Source organism: Brassica napus, chromosome A2, assembly GCF_020379485.1.
Source record: "Brassica napus cultivar Da-Ae chromosome A2, Da-Ae, whole genome shotgun sequence".
In the NCBI taxonomy this organism is placed as follows: domain Eukaryota; kingdom Viridiplantae; phylum Streptophyta; class Magnoliopsida; order Brassicales; family Brassicaceae; genus Brassica; species Brassica napus.
This window is the reverse complement of record NC_063435.1, coordinates 21,065,129-21,074,866: the sequence shown is the minus strand read 5'-3', so window position 1 is coordinate 21,074,866 and position 9,738 is coordinate 21,065,129. Positions and strand designations below refer to the sequence as shown.

General features: G+C 37.3%; 2 protein-coding genes across 2 annotated transcripts; one reads left to right on the top strand and one right to left on the bottom strand.

Moving 5' to 3' along the window:
• Positions 1–5,146: 5,146 nt before the first annotated feature.
• On the top strand, positions 5,147–7,033 carry LOC106381689 (nudix hydrolase 11). Its single transcript, XM_013821613.3, has 4 exons — positions 5,147–5,698; positions 5,772–5,914; positions 5,995–6,114; positions 6,184–7,033. Exons 1-4 carry the CDS (start codon positions 5,503–5,505, stop codon positions 6,388–6,390), a joined length of 666 nt encoding a protein of 221 aa, XP_013677067.1. The 5' UTR covers positions 5,147–5,502; the 3' UTR covers positions 6,391–7,033.
• Positions 6,257–8,068, bottom strand: LOC106381688 (magnesium-chelatase subunit ChlI-2, chloroplastic). The gene is made up of 3 exons (XM_013821612.3): positions 7,843–8,068; positions 7,621–7,736; positions 6,257–7,530 (listed from the first exon to the last, which is right to left on the bottom strand). The coding sequence occupies exons 1-3, from the start codon at positions 7,934–7,936 to the stop codon at positions 6,478–6,480; spliced, it is 1,263 nt and encodes a 420-aa protein (XP_013677066.1). The 5' UTR covers positions 7,937–8,068; the 3' UTR covers positions 6,257–6,477.
• Positions 8,069–9,738: the final 1,670 nt, after the last annotated feature.

Here is a 9,738-nt window from a genome sequence, read left to right as displayed (position 1 = left end):
AACACCGGACCCGACAAGAGAAAAGCTGAGCAGAGACTGATAATTTCCTGAATACACTGTTTAGGTAGTCTGAAGGCTGACATCCAAAAATTTGTCAAACTGTACAGGACGGAGTCAATTAACTGTAGTCGATCCGCAAAGGAGAGGTGCCGTGCAGTCCAAGAGTTGATCTTATTTCTGATTCTCGAAAGCAAAGGTGTGTAGTCTGTGACAGACATCTTCTTTGATAGCAGTGGGAGTCTAAGATTACGAACCAGGAGTGAACCTGCTTCAAAGGGAAACTGATCCAGAAACTCAGCGCTAATATCCTCCTTTACACCTGCTAGAAAGAGTGCTGACTTCTCCAGACTGATACACAGACCTGACATCTTTGCAAACTCCTTGTAAAACCTCCAAAATACCTTCAATAGAACTCTTCCTCCCATCCGAGAACACAAGAACATCATCAGCGAAGCATAAATGGGTTAGGGTTAGGTCCTTGCAGTAAGGATGATAACCAATGCGTCTTTGTAATGCAGCCTTATCCAAAAGTTTGGACAAAACTTGTATACAAATCACATAGAGATAAGGTGAGAGAGCACACCCCTGCCGCAATCCTCTCTTACTGTTGAAATACCCAGAGAGCTCTCCATTGATCCGAACAGAAAAGAAAGCAAGCTCAATGCATTTTTTTATCCACATGATGAACTTCTCCGGTAGGCTCATGGTTTCAAGAACCGATAGCAAGAATGGCCACTGAATAGAATCAAAGGCTTTAGAGATGTCTATTTTTACAGCACACCTCGCTGACACTGTGGGTTTGTGGTAGCTCTTCACCATTTCTGATGCCAATAAGATATTTTCCATAAGAAGCCTATCTTTGACAAATGCGGATTGGTTCAGGGAGCTGAAGGAAGGAAGCAGTCTCTTCAACCGGTTTGCCAGGATCTTTGATATCACCTTGTAGATTACGTTGCAACAAGAGATAGGCCTGTAGTCTTTCACTTCTTGGGGATAAGAGCCAAAATTGTAGAGTTAATCTCTTTCGGGAGAAAGCCTTTATCAAAGAAAGATTGCACCGCTTGGACGAAATCTCCACCAGTAATAGTCCAAGTTGCGCGAAAAAATTCAGAAGAAAACCCGTCAGGACCCAGGGATTTATCTGCAGCCATTCCAAACAGAAATTTTCTTATCATCTCCATAGAAACCTCACCAGTCAACATGCTCCTCTCCTCTTCAAAGCAATCAAAGTTAAGAAGATTTGTAGCTCCTCTATGCTTACTCCAGTGTAGTCTGGAGGAGTATGATTCATGAGCGTACTGAAGTAGTCCACAGCTTCTTGCTTAATATCTTCCTGGTTATCCGCAATAGATCCATCTTGACGCTTGATCTCTCTGATTGAGTTTCTGATCTCTCGAACCTTTGCAGCTCGATGGTACGTCTTGTTGTTACCATCTCCTATCACTAACCAATGAATCTTGGCTCGTTGACTGAGGACCTTCTCCTCCAACCTTGACAGAAAAGTCCATCTTGTGAAAGCTACAAACTCCATCGCCATATTGGCCTGTGAAGGCTCATTAAGAGTCTTGGTCTGAAGCTCACAAAGCTTGACATAAGCTTCCTTTGTCTTATTAATAATATCTCCTATCTCCTCTTTACTCAGATTCCAAAGCAGAGGTTTTAGAGCCTTTAGTTTCTTCGCTAGTATGAAGAGAGCAGACATTGAATTGAATAACGGTTCTGTAGTAGACCAGAAATCACTAACTAAAGGGAGAAACTCTGGCATGCCAACTAGGGCATTCACAAACTTAAATGGCTTCTTTGGCTTCATGCCCTCCGGTTTGATAGAGGTCCTACACCACTGATGATCCGAGCACCCTCATGCCTCGAAGACACTATAGGACTGAGGGAACATTCGCATCCATTCTTCATTTATTAAGGCTCGATCAAGTTTCTTACAGATAATATCACTGTCTCTCTTATTGCTCCATGTGAATCTCGGACCTTGGTAGGACATGTCTACTAGAGAGCAGTAGTTAGCCACATCTTGGAATTCTCTCATACTTGCTGAGTCATAATTAGTGTCAAAATTGGAGCGCTCCTCTCCACTCAAAATCTCATTAAAATCACCACAAACTGTCCAAGGCCTTTTTCGAATAATTGGAGAGCCTTGATGAGATTTGATATCTCTCCAAAGCTCCTTCCTATCGTCCTCCAAATGGTAGCCATAGACAAAAGAACAGAAGACTTCATCCACCATACCCTCTAGAAGAACTGAAACCGTGATCATTTGTGCGGTCTGGAAACACAGAGTAACTCGCACCCTCGGATTCCAGACAGCCCAGATTCTACCCAGACGATGATGCTCATAATTTGTGATAGAAGACCAGCTAGGAAAGACTTTTTCAAGAATCTTCTTTGCTTTATTTTCTTTCACCCTTGTTTCTATCAGGCAACCAAACTGAAAACCACACTTCTTTACCCAATCTTTTACCACCATATGCTTAGAAAGTTTATTGAACCCTCTGATATTCCAAAAGAACCCAGACATTAATGATGACGAGATTTCCTTTTATTCAGCTCGCTGGGACATGCATCATGCGCTTTCTGAACAGACTTATCACCTAACACCTTATGCTTGATCTTTGAATCTCTAGGTAGAGACTGACGAGGTATGACAATCTCCTTCTCCTTTGCTTCCACACTAGCGCGTAGAGCATTATCATCTACATGTTTAGTTTCAACTTCCTCCTCTTCAGCTTCAACTATTTCACCCTCCTCTTCAGAGCTCAGCACCGAGAATCTCGAGTTGGTGAGAATGACAACTTGACCAAATTTTAAATCTCTACTTTTCAAAGGAGAGCGACTCGACTTCCCTGGTGAAACATCTAGACATTCCTTTTCTTTCACTGTTACAGTTTCGATTGGTTGTAGCACCAGTCTTTATAGCCACTGCCTCATTTGACCCCACTACTTGCTCTACTACCCTCTCATCCTCTGTCTCCGTCACTGAAACTAAGACCTCCTCCACATTTTCTACTAGCACCTAGTTCAGCTTCTCAGTCCTCTCTTCTGAGCCTTGTTGTATACTAGCATTTTTCTCAACTCTTATACTCTGATTTTCCACTGTTTTCTCTTTCTCCTGAACTTCAAGCGTCTCCTGCTCCTTCCGAGCTTCCATCTGTGGAACCTTATTGTTTGGACAAGCTTTAAAAGAATGTCTCCACTTCTCGCACTTAGGACACTTTGTTGGCAGCTATGGGTACGAGTATTCAATCAAGAACTCTTGTCCCTGAATGTTGAAGTTCATCTTCTTCTGAAGGTCTTTCGTCAAGTCAACTTTCACGAATATCTTCGCAACCTCCATGTCTAGACACTGTGCAGTCTCTGGATGTAGTCTTACCGGCGTGCCAATCGGGCTAGCAACAAAGCTCAGACCTTTCCATGAGAACATGTTTAGAGGAACATTCTTTAAATGAACCCACATCAGAATCGACTGCGCTGAAGCTTTCTCTTTCTCATTCACCGGAGACCATTTTGTAACCACCACCGGAATGCCAGCGAGATTCCACATCCCCCGCCTGAGAATCCTGTTTCGATCAGCTTGGTTAGGAACCCTAAACTTCATCGACGTTGAGTTCACTTCAAACACGTCAATCATTTGTTTCTTATCATTGAGAGCCCATATTTTGTTGACTATGGCATGAATCTTCGCAATATGTGGAGCATCATCGAGAAACTTTCCAATAAGGAAATCTTTCCAGAGCGGTGCCACATCCTTCGTTATCTCCTTCGGAACCAAGACGGAACCAACACAATCCTTCATCAAAATCTCGACGTCATACTTCTTCAAAACTCGATTACCCTGAACCGCACCAACTCAAGAGTCCTTAGGTCCTCCAGGACCAGCAACCGGAACAGTCGGTGCCCCCTGAGAACCAAAAGCCTCCCCTTGTGAATCATCATCGTCACCCATCGGAACCACCGTAGACGGCGCCAGCGAAAAGCCCAACCAAAATCGAGAATCGCAAAACGATGCGTTTGGTTTCTAGTGACGCTATCTCTTATGACTATTTTGATTCTAATATATAATCATTTATGTTTGGAAAACAAAAATGTTACAAATTGTTCTATTTCTCGAAATTACTGAAGAAACCCATAATCCAAAAAAATAAGCACATTTTTTCATTTTGGTTGAATAGTTTGGTTTTTAATTTTCAAATAAAACAGCTTTAAAAGTAGGCGAATTTCAATTTTACGACAAATTTGATACAACTTTTTCAAATTTACACTTATAGAATAACCATTTTTTTAATTACCTTAAATTTATGATAGATAGATTAAATTAACTTTCCTAAATGATTAATATATATTTAAGAATAATTTATAAAACATTTATAGAAGTTTATAAACTTAACCTCATTCCCTAAATACTAAATCCTAAATAATAATCACTAAATGTTAAACTCAAGTTTTAGGGCCTGACTGGTTCAAACGCAGCGGTTGCGGTTGCGGGAGTTTGTGGATGCAGACGATTGCGGTTTCTATCGGTTTTAAAAGATTTGTACGACTGGTACTACGGTTAAAAATTGGTGCGTTTGCGGGTGACTTATGATTGGTTAACTACCAAATGCGGTAACAATCAAATAATAATTTAACAATATTTATATTTAATATAATTATAAAAATATCAAAAATCATAAAATTATAATAAATGTAAAATTTATATTTAGAAAGTTATAATTTTATTTTTTGAAAATTAATTGAAATTGTTTTTATTATAAAATTTTATAATATTAATTAAAATATAATAATATATTTTAATATTTTCATAATTTCAATTTTAAAATTTTTATTAAATATTTTTACTTTTGTATATATATTGTTTTAAAAAAGAAAAAAAATTTACCCTCCCGCAACCGCCCGCAACCGTCCGCAACCGCAAACGCTAGCTGGAGCCAGCTTTTGAATTTATGAGATTCGGAGCGGTTTGAAGCGGTTTAGAGCGATTTGAGTGATTGTTGCAAACTACCGACAACCGCTACCAACCACAAATGCTGCGTTTGCGGGTGGTAACGGGAAAACCAGTCGTCCCCTTAGTGTATTTTTGATTGAGTGTATTTTTTAAAAAATTGTTAGCTAACTTATGGTGTTTAAAAAACATTATTTAAAAAAGTTAATGGTTGTGTATTGATCAAATATACCATTTTAAAAGTTTTTAGGTTATATTTCAGTTTGGTTTCGATTAAATCAGGTTATCAAACATTGACTATGAAACTTTAATACGCAAATTAATCTATGACATGCTTTTTAATCAAGTTCTTTTGTATTTTTGAGATTAAACAATTCTTGTTAATTGGATCGAACCTCCTAAACCAAGAACCATGGATGTTACCAAATATTTGCTGTCCACCCTTTAACAAATCTGATTTTTGTATCAGAACAAAGTCCCTTTATTCAGATCTGAAGAACACAAGAGAACAAGAAACATAGTTCTCAAAGTGTTTAACTCTGTGTTCCAATATGTCCTCAACACCAACAGATCCTTTGCAATTTCTAATCCAACGGTTTCAAAACTACAAATCTCATCATCTTCTTCAACATTTTCCTGCAAGATCTTCAGCTGTCTTAGTTTGTATATACCAAGAACATGGAAAAGATGGGAAGGACCTACGTGTGATCTTAACCAAACGCTCTTCTACTCTCTCTTCTCATCCTGGTAAGATCAAAATCTGTCTTATTAAAAAAAAGATCTCATCTTCTTTAATCTTAACGTATGAAAACGGTTGTAGGAGAAGTAGCATTGCCTGGAGGGAAAAGAGACGAAGAAGATGCAGATGATATAGCTACCGCGTTGAGAGAAGCTCGTGAAGAAATCGGTTTAGATCCTTCTCTTGTTACAATCATTTCTGTTCTTCAACCATTTGTTAACAAGGTAAAAAAACTGAATCAAAACATCTAAATTCAAGTTACTTGGGGCTACTAAACAATCAGTCTCCTCGAGGGTGTTTGCAGAAGGGAATGTCAGTTGTACCAGTTATCGGTTTTCTACACGACAAGAATGCATTTAAACAGCTACCAAATCCAGCTGAAGTAGAAGACATCTTTGATGTTCCGCTAGAGATGTTTCTCAAGGTAATTTGACCATGTTTTTGGATAAAAGTTTTAGTGATCTTCAATGCGTTTCTATTCGGATTTACGCAGGACACGAACAGGAGAGCAGAGGAACGAGAGCATGAAGGAGAAAGATATCTTCTTCACTACTTCGATTACTATGTGGAAGACAAAGAGAGAAACTTTGTTATATGGGCACTCACTGCTGGTATTCTGATCAGAGTTGCCTCCATTGTTTATCAGAGATCTCCTGAGTTTCAAGAACTCAAGCCAAGCTTCTGGAAACAACCAAACTGATGTTTCTTGAAATGTATTCTTGTAATAATCGAAAAAAACAAAGCATGTAACTAAATGTGTTTCAAAGATCTTCTCGTCTTTACTCTTTTAGCTGAACACCTCGTAGAACTTCTCTGTAACGACAATGCCCGAATCCATAGACTCAAGAGGATCTTTCCTAAGACGGTGTCTTAAGCAATTCGGTATAACGATACCAACATCTTCTGCCGTCACATGATCTCTTCCTTTAAGCGCAGCAAGCGCTCTCGCAGCTCTGTTAGTCACAATATCACCTCTCAGTCCATCAACGTCAAGCTCAGCGCAGACCCTCGAGATCTTTACTTTCAAATCTTGATCGATCTCAACTCCAGAAAGATTGCTTCTCGCGCTCGTAATCTGCTCCTGAAGCTTCATCTGCTCCTCCAGATAAGACTCTCGAAACTCCTTTGGGTTACTATCAAAACGAGCTCTCTCTTCCACAATCTTGACCCTCAGCTCAGCGTCTCTAACTGTGCCTACTTGCGCGTGCATACCAAACCTATCGAGAAGCTGCGGTCTAAGCTCTCCTTCCTCCGGATTCCCTGAGCCAATGAGGATAAACCGAGCCGGGTGAGAGATGGAAATCCCTTCTCTTTCAACAGTGTTCCAACCTGAAGCAGCAGAATCAAGAAGAACATCAACCAAATGATCATCCAAGAGGTTAACCTCATCCACATAAAGAATCCCTCTGTTGGCTTTAGCTAGCAGCCCAGGCTCAAAGGCCTTGACACCTTCTGTTAAGGCCTTCTCGATATCGATGGTTCCGCAGACTCTATCTTCAGTAGCACCTAAAGGAAGATCAACCATGTTGATCTTTGTCTCCATGACGTCAAGCTCTTCGCCTTTTCGAACTCTCTCTCTCACTTCCTTCCCCATAAACTCAGGATCTCTAGGGTCTGAGTTGTAAGGGTCACCTGCAACGACCGTGATCTCGGGGAGAAGATCGACTAAAGATCTAACGGTTGTTGATTTACCGGTTCCTCTGTCTCCCATGATCATCACACCACCTATCTTGGGGTCAATGACGTTTAATAAAAGGCATAGCTTCATCTCATCTTGTCCAACTATAGCGGCGAAGGGGTACACTGGCCTTGCACTTTCCTTTGAATCAATCTTTTTGGCCTAATAAACCCCAAAAAGGCTAATGTCTTTAGCACAACAAATCATTCAAAGATTGATCCTTTTTTAATTATATGTTTAAGAAAGTCATACTTGTTCTATAGAGTTGATCCCAGTGGCGACATTTGTAACCAAGACATGGTGACGAGATCTGCTCTTCTTTGTCTCTGATTGTATTCTTCTGTATAACTTTCCTCCAAAAGTGTTACCTGCAAAAAGAAGAACACACACAATCAAGCTTTACTGCTAGAAATTGAAGGGCTAGAACATGTAACAGTGAGGAATTTAAGGGAGGTTTATAGGGAAGATTGGAACCTGGTCGGAAGCAGACGGGGGATGTTAAAGGTGTTGAAGAAAGACGAGGGCAAGACAAGATTGAGGAAGGAGATGTTCCGAGAAGAGAGACCATTGTTAATGAGCTCTAAAGCTCTCTGGTTTCGTTACTTTCTCTTCGAGCATTCGTTTCTGTTTTGGATAAGGAGATTGATAGTAGATTTTCCGGTAGAGAATATTCTGAAATACTACTTGAAAATGAAAATACATATTATTAAATTTTAATTTAAAATTACAAAACTAAACCAAATAAACATAAAACTAACTAAAATAATACTCCATGTTTAAGAACATACTAGAATTTGACCCGCGCCCATGTGCGGATGGTTGATTTAACTTATGTTCAACGTAAATTCATAAACCGCTGGTTTTATAAAAATATTTCATGTATGTTTTTTATGTTTTGTAATTTACATATAGGGTCAAATATATTATTTTATAATATAGACTAGATTTTAATCTGCGCTTCGAAAGCGCGGGCTTTGGATTATAGATAAACTTTGATATGAATTAGTACTTTGGGATTGTTGTACATTATTAGGTTGCAAAATCTTATTATATCGAGAAGAGAATCTGTTTAAAATGATATGACTTATGAATTAGTTTATTTGAGATTTTGTATATACATTTTTATATAACTCTCTCTCTAAGTTTAGGCATTTATTCAAATCCAAAAAACAGGTCCAAGGAAATGTATATATTGGATATTTTTTCGGACCAACATATCTTGGTTTAGTACGGATCCTACTCAAGACTCGGATACCGAAAGTACTTGAAATGTTTTGAGTATATTAGTATATTGAGTATTTCGAATATATTTTTGGTACTATAGATATTTTTTTTTGTTTGTTTTGGGTTTGAGTTTTCAATTATACTTTTAGGTTTCAGGTAAAATTCTAAATTAAAAAAAAAAGATATTTCGGATATTCAAATAAAAGTTTGGATATTTTTAGTTTTTCGGGTTGTATCTCGGGAAGAATTTTAGATCTTTTTCATATATTTTAATATATTTTGAGTATTTGTTAGGTTTTCTAATATTTTTCAAGTTTCAGATCATTATGTAGGTTTTCAGGTACTTAATTTTTTTTAGACTTTAAATATCTGAACTGACCTAGACCTCCTTTGTATCCAAATATTACATGTATTTAATATGTATTTGAATTATGATTACAAACCAATTCTGACATGAAAAAAATTCAAATATCCATTTGGGTCCAACAGTTTTGGACCTATAAAACTCAGATAGAAAAGAACCGACCCGAATACTTAAACTTACTCTCTCATTATATTTTGTGTGTATTTTATAAGAGTTACATTTGTTAAATTGATATGTCTTAAGGTTTACTTGGTAGATTTTTTTTTTTAAATAACTCAATAGAACATATTTGTAGGGTTATTAATAGTTATAAAATTTTCTTAATAATTTTTTTAATTATAATGCTTATTATAAAAATTAAGTTAACATAATATATATCTATATATATATATATAATTTTGTTTTAACATATGATTTGTGAAAGTGGTTTTATTAAATTTTATTTTGGAAATATTTGAAACTATATAATGTAAGATGTTATTGTACAATATGTTTAATGACATTATTATATAGTTGATGTATGGAATATGGAATATTACTTTATCTTTCATATGATTGTGATTTAGTGACTTTAATATCCACACACAACAAATATTTGTGATCCCACGATATTAGGAGATTTTATTAATTTTTCATAGTAACACAAAAAGATGAACGGGTTGTTAGAGTTATTAATTGTGTATAATTAGTGTCATTAATTTAGGACCAAAACAAATTAATTCTAATGAAATAGTCTAACAACCTTTCATAAGTAGATTTTTTCAGAATGTTTCTCTTTTAAT

Coding starts and splice junctions, on each gene's coding strand:
- LOC106381689 (XM_013821613.3), top strand. CDS start 5,503: ATGTCCTCAACACCAACAGATCCTTTGCAATTTCTAATCCAACGGTTT. Junction 5,699..5,771: donor TACTCTCTCTTCTCATCCTG/GTAAGATCAAAA, acceptor AAACGGTTGTAG/GAGAAGTAGCATTGCCTGGA. Junction 5,915..5,994: donor TTCAACCATTTGTTAACAAG/GTAAAAAAACTG, acceptor GGGTGTTTGCAG/AAGGGAATGTCAGTTGTACC.
- LOC106381688 (XM_013821612.3), bottom strand. CDS start 7,936: ATGGTCTCTCTTCTCGGAACATCTCCTTCCTCAATCTTGTCTTGCCCT. Junction 7,737..7,842: donor CCCCGTCTGCTTCCGACCAG/GTTCCAATCTTC, acceptor TTCTTTTTGCAG/GTAACACTTTTGGAGGAAAG. Junction 7,531..7,620: donor GGATCAACTCTATAGAACAA/GTATGACTTTCT, acceptor GGGGTTTATTAG/GCCAAAAAGATTGATTCAAA.